Source organism: Tiliqua scincoides, chromosome 2 (assembly GCF_035046505.1).
Source record: "Tiliqua scincoides isolate rTilSci1 chromosome 2, rTilSci1.hap2, whole genome shotgun sequence".
NCBI lineage: Eukaryota > Metazoa > Chordata > Lepidosauria > Squamata > Scincidae > Tiliqua > Tiliqua scincoides.
The window spans coordinates 154079317-154097329 of record NC_089822.1 but is presented as its reverse complement, the minus strand read 5'-3'; the positions used below and the strand labels follow the sequence as shown (position 1 = coordinate 154097329).

At 43.4% G+C, this 18013-nt stretch overlaps 1 protein-coding gene across 3 annotated transcripts in view; it reads left to right on the top strand.

The window, feature by feature from the left end:
- ABCC3 (ATP binding cassette subfamily C member 3) overlaps positions 1-18013 on the top strand; it is an 81851-nt gene that overhangs the window by 10918 nt on the left and 52920 nt on the right. For all 3 annotated transcript variants that reach the window (XM_066613638.1, XM_066613637.1, XM_066613636.1), the window contains exons 2-6: positions 10022-10198; positions 13154-13279; positions 15175-15312; positions 16225-16350; positions 17931-17992. In XM_066613638.1, coding sequence (XP_066469735.1) covers positions 10022-10198; positions 13154-13279; positions 15175-15312; positions 16225-16350; positions 17931-17992 — 629 coding nt within the window. The remainder of the gene's footprint in view (positions 1-10021; positions 10199-13153; positions 13280-15174; positions 15313-16224; positions 16351-17930; positions 17993-18013) is intronic.

Sequence of the window (18013 nt, the reverse complement as noted above, 5' to 3'; positions counted from 1 at the left end):
GATTTCTCTCACATGCACACACACAATAAAACTATAGTAAAACTGCTTGAACTTAGTAATGCTGGCAGGAATTTTGCCATGAATCATTATTCCTGAAAAAAGCAGTATGACAAAGCACTCTAGACAAAGATCTTTCTTGTAGTATCCTTTTTAGGTTTAAAACCTAGGAGGTTAATGTGTTTTCCTTTAGTTCTTGTTTGTGGTGTTTTGTCAATTGCTTCATCAGTGTTAGGGATTACAAACTGAGTCACTGCATGAGTCAGCATTTGTAGCAATCAGCTTATTGGTCATTCAATCATGACAGAGTATAAACCTGCAACTGAGTAGGTTATAAAATATTTCATTGCTAGACTGCTAGCTGGCCCTTATGGCAGGCTGACTCTTATTGTCAAGTGCCAAAATGTTTGAATGTCTCTTAATTTTCATGCCATGTCTTGCCAGCCTTACTCCATAATGCTAACAGCATACATGAAAGCTCAAAGTGGAAGCAATATATCCAGATATCTCAGTGATTACTTGTGTGGCAGTAAAAACATGAGCAGCTATATTGTGGGCTATGAAGCAAAAGATTTATAACGGGCCGATGATTTGATATATTGTGTTAGCTGTAGAAGCACAATAAGTCCCACACTACTTTCAGTGTTAAAATATATTTCAACCATAAAAGCGGTTGAATCTTGCAGTCCAAATTATAATGTGCCACAGACAAAGAACAGGAAATGCCTGGTTGTACTAATTAATAGCGTAAATTATAAAGCAAGCTTCAGAGGTGTGTACTATGGCTATAATCTTCCTGTCTTCAGAGATACTTATGATATTTAGATTTCGGCATTCTAACTTTGAAACACATTTTTAATTTCATGTGCTGCTGATTGCTCTCTAAATGTTTAGGTACTATTGTGTGGAGACCCAGAGGGTATGTACTTAAAAAGTCTGTTGTGTGGCTTAAATGTGGTTTACGCTCAGAATTTGGTATGTTGGAATCTATGGCAGTGTTTCTCAATGTTTGTCCTCCACCGTACCACTTCACATGGTCCAACTATTCAAAGCACCACTGGAAGTAACTGGTGATGCCATAATCACCAGTTACTTCAGAGGTGGGAGACCAGATGTGAAGCAACAAACACCAGTACGGGGCTCAGGGTGGATGGGAGGGCTTTTTCGAGCACAGAAAAGCATGCTTTGGAGCTCTGCCCACTGAGCCCAACCTCCTACCACTGTTTGTTGTGTCGTGTTCCTGGTTGCATTGCCAGGTAGCAGGGTGTCCAGGGGTCCAGCGAGTACCACCAGACATCACCTCAAGTACCCCTGATGGTACTCGTACCATTGGTGGAGAAACACTGATCTATGAGATTCTGCACAAGCTTAGAAAAGCTGCATAATTTGGTGTTGACCCTCAAAATTCACCATCTCGGAATCTTTTTGTCTTTCTATTTAAGAAGAAAGTTTCTAGCCCTTCTAGTTCTGGTGGTGATACTTAGCATTTGTATTGCACAATCTGAGTGTGCAAAGCACTGCATGCGTATTATCTTGCAATCCTTACAACTACTGTACTCTGTAAAGTAAGTCCAGGCATGCCCTGGTATAGACAGGAGTTCTGTTCTGGAACCCCTTACCCACGGTTACGTGAAACTGCGGATACCAGGGAATGCCCTCCTCTCACCTCTGGAGGGTCATTTGAGCCCAGGCAGGTTGTCTCTATATTGCAGTGAAGGGCTGAGCGTGAGTGTTTTGGCTAAAACCATCTAGTGAGAATTATTGTCAGAGGTTCAAACTGGGGACTTCCTGATTCATAGCTCAGTCTTTTAGCCATTGCACTACACCATCTCTCAAATATAGGCTTTAAATCTGGAGTAGGCAACCTATGGCCTGCAAGCCAGATCTCGCCTGCCCCATGAAATCATCTAACCCACAGGTGGAGAAGGAAAGGGTGGGTGGAGCTGGCTACCTTGGCCCTCCTTCCTCTTTGACTTGGCTATCTTGCTCTCCTAGCAAATTGGAGGAAGGAAGAGGAACCTTGGCAGGCGGGACTAGAAATGCAGGGAAGGGATGGTTGGAAGAAGGAACTGGGAGAGGTGGCAACCAATCCTTGCCAGCTCATGCTGCTTGGAATGGTGGCAGAATGGCTGTGGAATGGCCAGGTGATAGCCAAGGCAACCAGTGAGTGCATGGGGGTCTCGGCTAGTGATGGCTGTCGTGAGTCCCTGGATGTCACCTTGGTGATGATGGAAGGTCATTAGGTCTGCCTCACTCACAACCCTTTCCCCATGCACATCTGGCCCCTATGTGGATGAAAGTTGTAGACCCCTGCTTTAAAGTATGCTGAATGGGGCATGCCCAGTATCATCTCAGAAGCTAGAGAGGTATGCCCAGTAGGATATCTAGTAGTGAGTGGGAGGCTCCAATGCTTTTTCATAGTTCTGTGCCTGGCCCCAACTGTAACAGAAGTATAACAGATGATGCATACTAATGAAATACATGAAAAGCTGTTGGATTTGCATACTATGTATAGGAAATTCAGCTTTCCTTGACAAAGAATTTGGGTTGTATCGGTGAAGATATTTTTGAGCACAGAGCACAACCTAACTCCTTGTAGGATACTTTCAGCCAAAATTGCATTGTTCCATCATACAAGTTGACTTTGTGCCCTTCTAAGATTGTCCCTAATATTCAGTTTACAATTTGATTAATGTCAGCACTCAGAAGGGAATCTAAAAGGTCAGTTCAGCCGCTTGAATCGCTGTTGATGTTGCATGGCTTTCAGAGACTGTGTTGGCATTCACCACAAAGTCTTGGTTGTGCTGTTACCACAACAATGTCAATGTCAGTCTGGCAGGCTTGATCAGTCTGCCACCTGCCAGGTGGACTGTTGATCCAAGTAATGATGAGGCTCCTTGCCAGTAGTCCTTTTGGAATGAGGCAGGCTGCCACTGCTAACAAGTGTGTCTGTGTGATGGAGATAGGGGAGATATAGAAACAAATAGTGCCTATTTTGTGCCAGTTTTCAAAGTTGCATAGCCAAAAAAATAAAGGAGGCTTCCCACACCCCCTCAGGTTTAATTCAGTTCTACAATTCCTATCAGTCTTTCCAGTCAATGCATTAAATAGGATGCAGTGTTTTGCCACTAAGGCTGCAGTCCTATGCACATTTACCTGGGAGTAAGTCCCACTGTAATCAATGGCACTTACTTCAGAGTAGACAAACATAGGATTGCACAGTAAGTAGAAGTGGAGATGAGTAGTGAAATTTCAGTCCCACCAGGATTTACAGGTAGAAGTGTTTGAAAATTGTGTTATTTACCTTACTCAGAAGTTAGCCCATTGTGTACAGTAAGGTATAGGCTGTTAACTTATCTTACTCACCAGAAACAAGCCTCTCTATTTATAGGATACTAAGAAACCACAGTACTGGAAAGAGGAAGAGAGGAAGCAAATGGACTGAACTGTATAATATGTGTTAACCTCCGTCAACCTGCTTTGCTCCTCAATAAGCCCTGTGGCTTCCATCCAACAAGAGAGATCAGTGGTGTACCTGAGGGAGGGCAAGGGGCACAAATGCACCAGATGTCAGGTTGGGGGGGGGTGCCACACTGCCATTCACCCACCGTGGCACTCCCCCACACCACCCAGTGCCTTTTGCCCAGAGGTGTTCTGAGGGCTGGGTAAGCAGTGCCCTGAGCCTCCAAAAGGGAGGCAGTGGGTGGCAGCATGCTGGTGGGGGGAGGGCAGCAGCTTGGCGTGGGAGGTGGCAGCAGCCTGCAGTCTCGGCTTTGGGTGCTACCAGGGCCAGGATTGCCACTGAGAGAGATCGATAAATGTAAGCATCCTTCCTTCCACGTGGTCTGTCAGTGCAGTTCAGGATACCCATCCCTATCAGCTTTGCAGTGTGCACTCGAGCCCTGTTGATTGTCTTTATCTCTTAACACAAATGGAGATCTGTATCTACCCTTAGTACCACCAGTTACTGCATGTGACTAGTTGACTGTGACTAGATCTCTATTAAGGTCAGACATTTTCCATTGTGCACCACTGAACAGGGATTTTGCTGCTGAATTTGGGAGATTCAGGCTTGTGCCATCCAAAGTGCAAATGTGGGGTTAAGGCAATCTTGGCTGTGGAAACGTTTCTAATGATTCAGCAGCCTTAAAATGGTTGCCCTGTGGTAAGCCGTATTATATGTCACACTCATATATGGTGATGTGGACTGTCCATACTGCATGGTTGTCTCCATATGTGGCCTTCACCAAGATGGTAATGGCACAAACACGGATGACAATTATGTATAGGCAAAACACACAATGAGAGCCAGGCCACATGGTGGTGCGTATAAAGATGCTTAACATGTGTGGAGCACTTGTTGATCATAAGTAGTGGTGTTTGTTTCCAGTGAGTAAGGTAGGATTACAGCCAAAGTCTTGCTGAACACAACGGGCTTACTTCTGAGTAAAATAAATAACACTGTTTTCAAATACCTATAATCATAAGCTATCCAAGCTGTTTTCACAGGTAGCCGTATTGTGCAGATTTTCCATTGTCATGGATTTCACAAATAATACCGAGAGTGTGCCTTTCTACTTTATATGCTGAATGTACATAAAATAAAATATGTTAATTGTATACAGTGTGTGTATTTTGTTCTGAGATTGTTTTCTCTCCTGAAGAGAGTCGGGCCTTTAATACAGGTGTATGTCCTTCAGTCAGGGTAAGGTAAATTTACCCAGAGTCAGAATCTGGTTTCAGGCAGTGTTGGGGTTCTGATAATATTCTGCTCCTTGAAAAAAAGCCCTTCAGGTTTCAAAATAATAGTAAAGACTGTTAGGTCAGCTACTAAGTTATGCTCCAAAGTGCATCCGCTCACCTTGTTTGGAAAAGGTTTTGTTTGACTTTGTTTATGCAGTACCTGACACATTCATTGCCTCGCACTTTTTGCCTTTGATAAGCGAAACTCGTACAATACAATTTCAGGTGCTGAGGTGGAACGTCCTTACCAGTGACCTGGAATAGTTTTCTTTGTCTGCAGAGTCATCAGAGGGAAGTGAGTAAGGCAGTTGACACTTGGAGATCAATGGAGCATGTGTGCAGGAAGAATACCACCTTCTTGTTTCAAGAGCAAAGCCTAGCTCCAAAATGCGTGAGGGCTTCTGGATGTGATTGCTTTGCTCCCAAACACAACTCCTATTATTTTTAGGAATGCCATTTTATGGTTGACTACCAGTTTTCAGCTTGAGTTATGGTCATTCAGCTTGTTCACTGAATTTTTTTGTAAAGTATATCCTGCTTTGTCTTACTAAAATTACTCAGAAAAAAATATTTAAAAGAACCTATGTAAAGAGCTTGACAAACCTCCCTGGAGTGTGCATTTCATAATGTTGGTGCCCCTGATGAAAAAGGCCTGCACCTGGTCAACTCCCACCAAACCTCTTTCAGCAAAGGCTCCTAGAGCAGGCCATTCCATGGGAATCGTGGGAAGAAACCTATGGGAGAACATAGATCTCCTCACTATAATGATAAAAATCAGGACTTAACCCTATATACAGTACAGTATATGTAGATGGCAGGCTTGAAGACCCAGAAGTGTCCTACCTGAGTGACAGGCTGGTTGGATGTTTACAGCCGCCAAAGCATCTCCAAGCTGGAGGAAGCCATCAAGTAAAGTGCTGCTATCTACTTTTGAGAAGGAAGGAAGGAAGGAGAACTTTATGTAATTTTTAAACAGCTTTGATCTGTGTATAACTGAAACCATGGCTATGGGGGGGGGGTCTACTTTATACCCATATTGTAGATGCCAGAAATGTACTGTTAAGAATTTCAAAGCCACACCCAAAACGTGTGGTATGAGTTCATATTGCAGGGATCTCCCAGCTGCCCAGTGATGGAGCTAGGGGCAGAAGGTACAGAGTCCCGGGTACTTTGAGGGGTCCCAAGGTACCTTTGCCTGTACCCCTTATGGGCACTCACACTCCCTATGGACTCACTGCGAGCTGCTCTGAGTAGCCAACCATTTTTTTTAATGGGGGAAAAAAGTTGTTGGCTGCTCAGAGCAGCACACAATTGCTCCGGGTCCCCATGACCCAGAAATAATTGTGGTGATGCACTACATCATCACTACGGTTCTGGGTTAGGCACTTCCAGGGATTGCCAGCTTCCCAGAGCAGCCAGCTACACCAGTGCAGTAGATGCAGTAGTACACTTGTGTCACATACTACATGGGAAAGGCATGCGTTTTCTCAGTTTTACACAAATCATCCCTAGAGACACTACTTCAGGATCCTACAAGTTTCCTCCTGTGCGTTCCCTGTTTCCTACTCTCATTTAACCCATCTGCAGTGCTTGCCCCCAGTTAGTTGTCTCAATCCTATCCAATGTTCTAGTGCTGGTGCAGTCATGCCAATGGGGCATGCACTGCATCCTGTGATGGGGAGGCATTCACAGAGGCCTCCTCAAGGTATGGGAACACTTGTTCCTTTACCTACAGGCTGCACTGCGGCTGTACCAGTGCTGGAAAGTTGGATAGGATTGGGCCCTCAGTCTGCATCCTATACACACTTACCTGGGAATAGATCCCACTGATCTCAGTAGAACATGTCAGTAGATGTGCAGGTTTGGGCTGTGAACGAAGTGTTTCCGGCCCATTCACTGAACCTAGGCTGTGCAGAAACCTCTGCCTGGATCCCCAAAAGAACTTCATTCTCTTAAAAACAACAACAACAAAAAACACATGGCTGAGGGCAACCTTGACCCTTTTTTTCTTTTGTGATTTTCCGCCTACCTTTCTGTCTCACTTCATCTCTCTTCGTGTTCTTCTGTTTGTCTGACTGTAATCTTTCAACGGTTGCAGCAAACCCAGTGCCAACAATGTGGAGTATATTGACCTTCAGGATTGTGTGAATGTCTGTTAACATATTGCCTCTGCAAATAGACAAAGGACCGAGAGGAAATTGTATGTGTTTCTTATTTGATTTTAGAGTGCATTCTTTTCTCAGTTTGTGGTATGGATTGCACTGAATTAAAGTTTTCCTTTTCTTGGCTTTATGTTAAAAATGTTTTCCTTGGCAATTTGGAATTGAAACCCCTCGAAGTGGGCCACCAGAGCTCTCCCCACACTTGCATGTGCAACTATGAGTGGCCTCAGATAGCTGACAGCACTTAGATTTGACCAGTGACCCTTTTTAGCCAGGGTTCACAATGGTATCATGACAGACGGTACTGTTGAGCAAGGATGAACTTCCCCTTCTCTACCTGGTCCCATAGAAATTATTTTTGGGTCAAAAATACCTCGCACATGAGTATGGTTCATATGCAGTTTCTTCTGCTAAGGTGCTGCCCATCTACCAAGGTGGTTTCTTTGTGCTCTTGGTTCATCTTGATAGGTTGCATCTGAGCATTCATGCTCGAGAGGCACTGACTCCCACAGCAGTTGTCCTTCCCACAACCATGTGGGGTGAAGGCTTTCTTATTACTTGTTGCACTGTCCACTTTATAAAGAATTAAGGACCACCTGGGTGAAAGGATTGTTATCAGGAAGGCTGCCTGGAGACATTATTTTATAACTGTGTAGCTGTTGGGTTCTGGTCCGGTCTGATGCTGTCCAAGAATGCATCTGACTAGGCTGAGCATTGAATCTTCTGCACTGGTGACAGTGGAGGTGCCCAGTGCACCCTCAGCAGATGGTCAGAGGTACCATGAGAGGCCCAATGCAGGCCTTCCCCCCCCCCACAGCCATCTGATACTGTATTGCAGCATTTTATGTGTTAGACTTGCTTATTATGACAAATGATTCCTTTTTTTATAGCCTGCTTTTGTAACTTGATTGTTTTCATTATGAGCTATCATCAGAACAAATAAAAAGCTTGTTGATATTTCATTCCAGTGCAGAAAACTGAAAGCATGGCTTTTAAAAGATGAAGGGAATAAATGCTGTAGTATTAGGGGCATTTGGAATGGAGTTGTGTATAGATGACACTTCGATATAAGTTCAAAATTTTGTGCCGAGAAAATCTGAATTCCATGACCTTTTGCATTGTTCAAACTATTTCACTTATTTTGGGACAATTTATTCTGGTAGGCTCATTGTAGGGAAGGACACTGAGCTATGTAGGGCACTTCAGACCTGCCCCAGAAGTACTGGAAAATCTTATTCAGCCACTCCTCTGACATTCCATGTTTCATCAAGCTTTGCATACACACTCTCAATCATAGATTTGCATTTAGAAGAGCTAGAAACAGGAAGTGGAATTCTTTGCCTCCCCAGTACTTTACTCTTTCCACACTGTCTTTTGAAGCATACTAATTATTATTATTATTTATATACCACCTTTCAACAAAAAGTTCACAAGCAGTTTACACAGCTAAATAAATGGTTCCCCATCCCCTAAGGCAGGGGTGCTCACACTTTTTTGGCTCGAGAGCTACTTTGAAACCCAGCAAGGCCCGGAGATCTACCAGAGTTTTTTTTACAATGTTCGCGCCATCATAACATATAACATTTATGTGTACAATGTATGTTGGTGTACCTTTAGCTCCACTGAGTATAACAGGACTTACTCCTGAGTAGACATGCCTAGGATTAGGCTGTGAGGCTGCAATCCTAGCCACACTTACCTGGGAGTAAGCTCCATTGAGTACAATGGGCCTTACTCCCGGCGTTTCCTCCCAGAGGCACCTGAAGGGGGGGGGTCGGCACTCCGCGATCTACTCATTTTGCCTCACGATCTACCGGTAGATCGCGATCCACCTATTGAGCACCCCTGCCCTAAGGTCTCACGAACTTAAAAAAAAAATAGACACCAGTGACAGCCACTGGAAAAGACACCGTGCTGGGGGGGAGGGAGAGGGATAATGCAACACAAAGGAAAGGGAGGGAACAACGGACATAGTGAAGAGGCAATGGAGAGCACAAAGCTCAAAAACTATTTGTGTGCAGCATTGGGAAATGTGTCTGACCCAAGGTTAGCTGAGCAGCCTGTTTAGGATAGGTTGCTGTTCCCATAAAGGATCAAGTCCACAGCCCAGGGATCCTCTTGGAGCCAACTTTGCTTCTAGATGTCCAAGTGCCAGCTTAATGTAGCATGCTAGTCATGCTGTTTCCTGGAGAACCCCTATCAGGTCACACACATCTTAGAATGCAATCCTGAGCACTTTCTGGGCCAGCGCAAGTTCCTTGCACCAGTCCACTACTGTCCAGGGGATCTCTGCACCACCCAGAGGAGGTAAGGTTGTGCCAGTTGAGGGCAGTTGGCTTGGGGAGGGTGGGGATAGGGCAGAACAACAGTATTTTGGGGTGGGGCGGGGTCAGATCTGCACAGGGAGGGGGGTGGGTCTGCGCTGAGGCCAGAGCCCAACCCCTGGCTGGGTCAGCCCAACCTGGGCCGCTCGGATTTGCATCAGTGATTTCGCTGGCGCAAATTCAAGTAGCCCCATTGGACTGGCTGCAGCACAACATGGGGTAAGGGGAGTTCAACCTGTGCTGCAGCTAGCCCCAGCCCCACAATGGATATGGGGCAGGCCAGGTGGCCTGCTTGTTCCAGCACAGATTAGGATCGGGCTGCCCATCATACTCTTTTCATATCTTAGGTATATTGAAGCAGGAATATTGCATCCTGCTCTATGCAGAGCTCAGTATACTGGGAGATTTTGTAGGGCTCTAATCCTCCTTGATTTCTCACCCTGAGGTTGTGATAAACAGATACCTGGAAAATTCTTCTGCTATTCGTAATGTGGTCCTTGCATCACATCATGATACTTATTAACTGACAGATCCATATCTCTTGCATGTCAGGTGATGTCCTCTCTATTTTTGTTGCATATTGCTGGTTCCACTCTGAAGTCAGAGAAGGCAGAAGGTTATCAGGTGGGCCTTGATGAATGAACACTGTGTTAGACAACATGACTTGCTGTAGAAACATGTCAAGCCTCTCAATAATTTGTCAGTTAATGGTAAATCTTTGGAGCAGCTCCTTTAATTAACTCTATGCCCTGTTTACCCACTAATTTTTGTCCTATGCATTTTTTTCTCTTACAGGATGCCAATGTTACACTGCACACTGACAACCCAGACCTAACGCCATGTTTCCAGAATACTGTCCTGGCATGGATCCCGTGCTTCTATCTTTGGAGCGTCTTGCCTTTTTACCTCTTTTATTTAAAATGCAACAATCGGGGATATATTGTACTCTCTGTATTGAGTAGGTTTAAAACGGTAAGATGTGACTCACCCCAGAAGCGTACAAGTTGCTATGTAAACTCTTCACCCCAAGGTAGATGGATGTAGATAAGGGCTGGGTTTTCTGCTTATAATGAGAGATATAGCTAAAAAGAATCTGATCGCAGGCCATCTGTTTAAAAGGTCATGAATCTTCTTGACTGTGAACACCCACAAATTCATCTTGTAAACACAATAATGCAATCATATGCATGATTACAGAGAAGTAAGGGTCAAGCAACGTGTTACACTAATGTGATTTTTGACCCTGTGTTTGCTTTTTGAAGTTACATAGCACGGATGGAATCAGCTTCCTATCCAAAATAGCAGCTTCAAGGATATAGTTTTTGTTTGAATCACAGCATGACAGGAAAGAGTTAAATGTGTTCTCATGTGTGCCATGTGCTGTGATGTTCTTATCTCCCTCATGTGTGGCTTCCACTTAGCTTTTAAAAAATGCAGAGCTAAATTATATATTTTGTTAAATGTATAGTTTCATCCTAATGTTTTCTCTGTTCAGTAGAGCTTACTTTAGGGCGAATGTGCATATGTTTGCCACCCAAATCTGCTTTTGACTCATAGGATTTGGCTTCACCAGAGTTATAGAATTCTTTGCTTTTGTATTTTTTCAAACACATGTTTCTAGTTCTCAGGAATGCAGGAAGCAGCTTTGAAAATGTGGTGCTAATCCCTAATAAAGTCTCGGGAAGCAAAAGGGTGGAGCTTTGAGAAGTTGGGAAGCTTCTGCATCCGGCTGGGCTGGGCTCTTTAGCTTAAATTCTGGTCCCTCCCAAGCTCTAACTCAGGCAACCTTCCTCCTTTCATTCCACACTGCCCCTTTTCCAGTACACAGCTTTTTCACTCTGTACACAGTTTTAGCTACTTAAGCTCTTTTTCAGGTTTGGAAGATGCAATTGGTAAACCAGTTAATTAGTCCATTAATCGCAGATTAAGGGCATGAACTTTGAATTATATTTTAGTCTCAACTATCCTTTGCAAAAGGATTATTATATACCAGTGGCATTAAAGAAATTTTCTTGACTCCAGCTATACTTCTGTTTTGCAGGAACTCTTGTATGATTTGTCTGCATTATTTAGTCAAGAGAAAAAGTTGTCATCAGGAAGTATCTTTGAGATAGAAACTGTAACTCTTGTGACAGTCAGTTACTTAGTATCTGATCAAGTAAAGGGGCAATAAATTGTCTGAAAAAAAACTTTACTGCTTTTCCCCTTTGTTTGCTCTAAACCAAATGTCTTCATCTAATAATCCAATTTCAAAGGCCATGCATGCCGTCCGACTCCTGTTGAAGTCAATGGCCACTAATTTTTTTTAAAGGTGTAGTACTGAAGCATTCAGCCTAGGTAGCTACCAGCTCACAGTTTAAGAATTTCATGAACGCTTTTAGCAATTCAACCAAAGATAAACTATCTAAACAAGGGTAAATGCTTCTTTAATCATATTGATTTCAATGGGTGGCATACGAGCATATAAACATAAGATGCTCCTTACTACTTTGCCAATTTCCTGCCAAAAATGGTCTCCGAAATGGCTGTTTAACCCTGAAACTGTCTTGGGAGCATAATTTTTGTTGGGGAAATGGTGTAAGGTTTAAATATCACCTGCTGCAGTCTTTATCGGAGCACTGGCCACCAGTGGTGTACCCGGGTCTTCTGGTGCCCAGGGCCATACCTTCAAATGCCACCCGCGCCTAACCCGGAAGCAGTTTCACTGACATGATGACATCACTGCAATTACTTCTGGTATCTTTGGAGTGGTTGGGCATACTCTGAGCAGCTGCCCATTTTTTTTGCTTTGGAAAAAAACAACAACACAAGAAGCATGTAGCTGCTGAGACTGGTGTGCAGCTGCTCCAAGTAGCTACAAGGGGGGCAGGATAAGGTACTATGGCTGCAAGGCCACCTTGTTGCTGTAGTACCCTCTCCTGCACCCCTGAGCCGCTCTGAGTGGTCACCTGCTTCTTTCACTTTTTTCCCACTTGGAAAAAAGCAAAAGAAGTGGATGGCTGTACCATGTGCCCATGAGGGGACCCTGTACCCCCCTCCAGCCCCACCTCAGGTATGCTAATGCTGGTCTTCCCCTACTGCTGCTCATAGTAAAGTTAAACATCTTTCTACACATTGATGCATTTTGTTTGGTTTGGCCCTGAGATTCTTTTAACTGGAGAGATGAGGGTTGAATGCAAAGCATGTAGTTGTTCCCTGAGCCATAAGCTGTGAGGTGCTCCTCCATGTTTAACACTTTTAATGAAACAAGTTGGACTTAAAAGTGGCATCATACCAAAATATAGCAATTGTGGACTCTCATTTCCCATTCCACTCATTTGCTGATCATTTTTAAAGTAGCAAATGTCACAAGGCTAACTTCTGCTGCAGGCCACCATTGCTTGAATTTTCAGGTTTTGTGATTACTTAGGGGTGGTGTAAATATGGTATTTAATCTCTAAATTTCCATTATTTTTTTCATGCTCACCCAAAATATAATTCCTAAACTTCCTCAGAGGGTTATAAAATGGGGGAAATCTGGGGAAATGCCCTTTTTCTCCCCTTCTCCTTTGACATGAGCTCTCCTTTTTTCTTTTATTTTTGAGAAAACTGTGCCATTTTCTTCTTCTGTGTTGATGGGAGGGGTACATCCAGAGCAAACAGAGGCAAGCATATTTATTGTAGGCAGATGGGCTGTCCTCACAACACTGACATTGAAAGAGGGCATGCAGGGATATTGTGTAAGCCACAGTGCAGAACGTCTTGAATTTCCAGACATGAGCTTACTTCTTCTCATCACTCCCAAGTTTGGAAATGTATGTGTACTAGTTCTACAATGGTACTTTAAAGGCAAGATTGTGAATGGTTACATGTCTGGTAGCTCTTTGAATAAGTTGTCTTGGAAATTGATTTTTTTTTTTCTCTCTCCCTCTCTCTCCCTTTTTAAAGGTCTTTGCATTTGTACTTTGGTGTGTGTGCTGGTCCAATCTCTTTTATGCTTTCCATGGAATTGTTCAAAGCAGAACCCCACCACCTGTGTATTTTGTAACACCCTTAATTGTTGGCATCACAATGGTTGGTATCCACTTTTGTTGATAACTGCTATTAATTACATGGTGGATGATGAATACAATGACATGAACTTACTTGGAGCAGTGGTTCTCAAACTGCTGGAGAACCAGTGCCACTTTCCCTTTAAGGGTTGGGGGTAGGCAATGACACAACTTCAGGATCATGCTGTTGCACGGGAAGAGGGGGCTTTTTAAATGTAACTTATCTGCTGCTGGGATTCAGTGGGTACGGAGAGCCCCGCGGAGCCCTCTTCAGGGCTCCCCGTGGCTTGTAGAAAGTAAAAAAAGTGATCACAACCCACTTCTGCTTTTGCAGTTGCAACCCATAAGTGGGTTGCAATCACTTTTTTTTACTTTTTACAAGCCACAGGGGTCCGTGGGGCTCTCTGCAACCCCCAAACCCCGACAGTAGGTAAGTTACATTTTAAAAGCCCTCTCTTCCCCAGAAGTGGCACAATCCTGAGGATTGTGTGGCTGCTTTCCAGCCCTCTCACACAAAAAACTTATCCCAGTCCTCAAACTCCCAGAGTTTGAGAACCAGTGATCTAGAAGAGGGGTCTTCAAGCTTTTTGGCCAGAGGGCTGCATGAAATATCTGGCACAGTGCCGAGGGCTGGAAAAAAATTTAAATATAAAATTTAAATAAATAAATTAGAGATGGAACTTAGATGAATGAATAAATGAATGAGTGGGCTTATTCACTCAGCCTCTCCGGCCCTCAGAACACCCTCCAGATACAATCAGAGCACAGCTCTGGTCATGTTCAGTTGAGTGGGCCAGAGGTTTTCAGAGGTCAAGAGGCTGGCTGTGGGCCGGATAAAGGCTCGCTGCAGTCTGCATCTGGCCCCCGGGCTGGGATTTTGAGACCCCTGATCTAGAGCAAGTATTGCAGCCCATGAAAAATCCAATGGTAGCTGTTGGTCACTTAGTGCTAGTAATCTAACAAGTTTAGTGCAGAGAATAAAACTAATGAAGTTGGCTATGGAGAATAAATTGGGTTCTTCATTGTTCCACCAAGAAGGATGGGATGGTTTTGGGGATTGTCTCATATGTATATACCTCCTTTAAAGGGGATAGACTGGGCTTTGACAGGAGATCAGGGCTGTGAGTTGTCAACTGTTCTTGCTGTTTCTTTTGCTCTAGTAGCCTACCTTATGTCCCTAATTATCTGGAACTCCAAGTCCTTGTTGCTTGCTGCTCTACTACAAGGAATATATTTAATTTTGCAGCACCTGCAGTTCTAAAATACTATCTAGATACTGATGAATTCAGGGGGTGTAGATATAAATGAAAACTTGCGTAAATACTCATAATCAGATTAAGATTTGGGAGGGTGAGGAACTATTTGTTTATATTTATTCATTATATTGTATAATCACTATAGTCATTCAAAATATAATTTTGCTTTAGTGCTTATTCCAGATTCTTGTTAACTCCTGTGCATGTTTTAAGAGTTAGCATTAGAGAATTCTTTATATGACCATAAGGGAAAACTGTTTCTTGTCCTGTCTATAGAAAGTTCTTCCTTTCTGAGTTCAATGAACCTTTATAGTAAGGAAACCGGTAATATTTTCCATAAGCAAAACAAAGTCTAATGTTTGTATAATGAGGACTGTGAAAACACAAAGATAAGGAATCTTTGCCAGACTACAATTGTTTCCTCTTCCAGAGGGGAACAGGGGGCCATGTTCTCATTTGCATATATAAATATGCAATTGACTAGGACTGAGGCCAAACTTAAAATAAAAAAAAGTGGTTGAAGAATAGCTGGGAAGCAAAACCCAACAACAAATTAAAATGAACCATTTCAGGTTCAGATTGTTTAAACTGGCCAGGGGATGAGAGAGCACACACTTTTCACACCTGTGGTCCATTTGTTCTGCATTCATTTTTCCTGCAGTTGTTGGCCATGTTGTACATCCAGTATGAGAGGCTTCATGGAGTCCAGTCTTCGGGAGTCCTCATCATTTTCTGGTTCTTGTGTGTTTTATGTGCCTTGACTCCTTTACGGTCCAAAATCATTGGTTCTTCAGCCAAGGTAAATTGGATGTGTGTTTGTATTGCATACAGTTTCCCAATGTTTCCCTCCAGTGTGTGGGGAGGGGAATACAGTTTCCCTCCAGTGTGTGAGGAGGGGTATCTGATACCCTTTGGGGGGAAGAGAAGGGGTTAGGGGCATCAAGAAGGTTGGATTGGGATTGGGATAAATTGTAGCTGCCTGGCTCTCCAAAACAGCAAGGGGGAGGGGAGATACAGTGACTTTAAATAAAGATGATGGTAAGCATCTGCAGTGTGATTGGGGAAGGGCTGGGGAAACAGGGCACAGTGCATTGCAGAAAAGAGAGGTTGCACTTCTATGAGAAAAGAAAGATCACATGGGGTTTCTTGGAATCCATGAAAATGCTGATGAGCCCATCAGCATCAGAGTTATAATAGGGAGATAGGGAGGTGGCACATCTTGGAGATGACATGCAACACATTAAGGCTTGAACCAAAAGGAGGATCTTGAGGTTTGCTTGTTTACCTATCATTGGAGGTTGAGCCCTGCCTGGCACCCGGTTGACAACTGCAGCATTGGGAGTCACAGCATTATGACCTAGACTTGCCTGATCCAGTCCAAAAGATAAGATTTACCATATAAAACAAGGGGATGGGGAAAACATTTTTTTTTAAATTGATTCCAGCAGAGGTCAGCTGAAGCTATAGCTCTCTACTGATATTCTCTGAATATAATTTTAAAAATTATATTCTAATGATCTTTATGCTAATAGCTGCTCTAGAGAGGCAATTTCAAAATTTCACTCAAAAAGGTGATTAAAGAAGCATTTTTCTGAATGTATGCCTAGAGTCTTATTTTATCCACCTTCCCTTTTGACCTCATTAATCCTCACCCTCCCCTTCATGGAATCCATTTCCCAAGTTTATGGTTCTTAACCCTCTCTCTTCTTAGGACCCGATGGAAGACAGATTTAGGACTACCACGTTTTATATCTACTTTGCGCTGGTCCTTGTTGAGTTGATTCTTTCATGCCTTAAGGAAAAGCCTCCGTTTTTCTCTCCAGTGAATTTAGACCCTGTAAGTAAGTCTATGTTGCAGTTGCTACTTTGTAGAGCTTTTCCTGAGGTGTGCTCATACCAGCCACATATTGCACCTCATCCTAGCTAATGTCCCTGATTAGAGCTCTCTTTCTGGATTTTGTTGCAGGATGTCTGTACCTTAGGGTGCAACCCACTTTCCAGCACCGATTTTAAGGGCAATGCAGCTCCCAGGTAAAGGAACAAACATTCCCTTACTTTGAGGAGGCCTCTGTGGATGCAGCACACATCGCATTGGCACCGCTATGCCGGTGCTGGAAAGTTGGTTAGGATTTGGACCTTAAAGTCCAGTAGTGGGAAGTCTCATGTACCAATTCTGGGCCCTTGAGGAACAGGAGTTTTCTGTTCTTCCCCACCGCCACTCTGTCAAGCTAGGTGCAAGAGAGGTATGAGGCTAGGAATTTGTTTTGTGCTGAAAAATGTTGTGGGGCTGCCTTGGCCCAATTTACTGTTTTCTCATGCGCTAAGCTTCTGGCAAATTTAAATAAATAAACAAACAAAACTCTAGCATATTGGGTGGGGGAGAGAGAGTGCGCTCCTCATCCAGTCCACTCACTGCTTTGTTAGTTTTCCGTTTGCAGAGCATTGTTTTTACATGCGGTGTTATAAAAACAAGATTCCGCCCACCCCAAATAATATAGTTTCTTCTTCTTCCTCAAAATCTGACTACCTCATCGCCTGAAGGTATAGACCTGGCCTAACTTTTTTGCTGTGTTGCTTGCCAAAAAAGGAGAGGGAGAAACAAAACAGGCTCACAAAGTGATCGTATTTCAGAGCTTCTTCTTAAAAAGAAATCAGCTAATGAAACTGCCAAGGTGTGATGATGAATTAATGCAGGAGGACAGTGATGCAAAATCACCTCAGAAATGTGTGTGTCCAGTGGGGATTTGAGATGAAGGATGAGGGCTGGTTTAATGGTTGGGAGAGAAGAACAGCACGAGGCATTCCATCCAGGTTGTCCACAGGAAAACTTTGTCCTACTTTAATGAACCACATAAAAATGTGAAATATTTATTCAGGAGACAAAAAGTGACAGGTCACCATATCTAGCATGTGTTGTGGCTCCTCTTTGTATGACAATTAGCATTGGTCAATGAAAAACACTGCTTTTTTAAGCACACCTTTCATCTGGCTTGGAAAGTGGGGAGTGGAAGAAAGAGGAGAATCTTTCCTTCTGCTACCCATCTGGTATTAATAAAAATTTGCTGGCAGCACAAGCAGAAGTGTTTTTCATTGCCTTGCCCTCCCCCCACCCCTCAATGGTGAATGTTGCCTGTATTTACAATCTGGTAGGTTTCTACTCCCTGCTTCCTGTCTGCTATTACCAGACTTTGCTGGAATCAAATTGGGAAGTACAATCATTGCTGGAAGAACTACTCATAGCTCAGGAAAGTGGGTTTGACTGGGAGAAAATTTGCTGCGTTCTTCCCTATATATACACACACACAGTACCTCCCCAAATATATCCCAGATGGCTTTGAATGCATGGCGGCCTTTCAAAACAATTTTGGCTAAATCAATTTTTGTGTCAAAAATTCACTATTTTCTACTTTATTGCAGAATCCCTGTCCAGAATTAAATTCAGGCTTTCTTTCAAAGATAACATATTGGTGGTTTACAAGGTAAGTAGGTTTCTCCAAGTC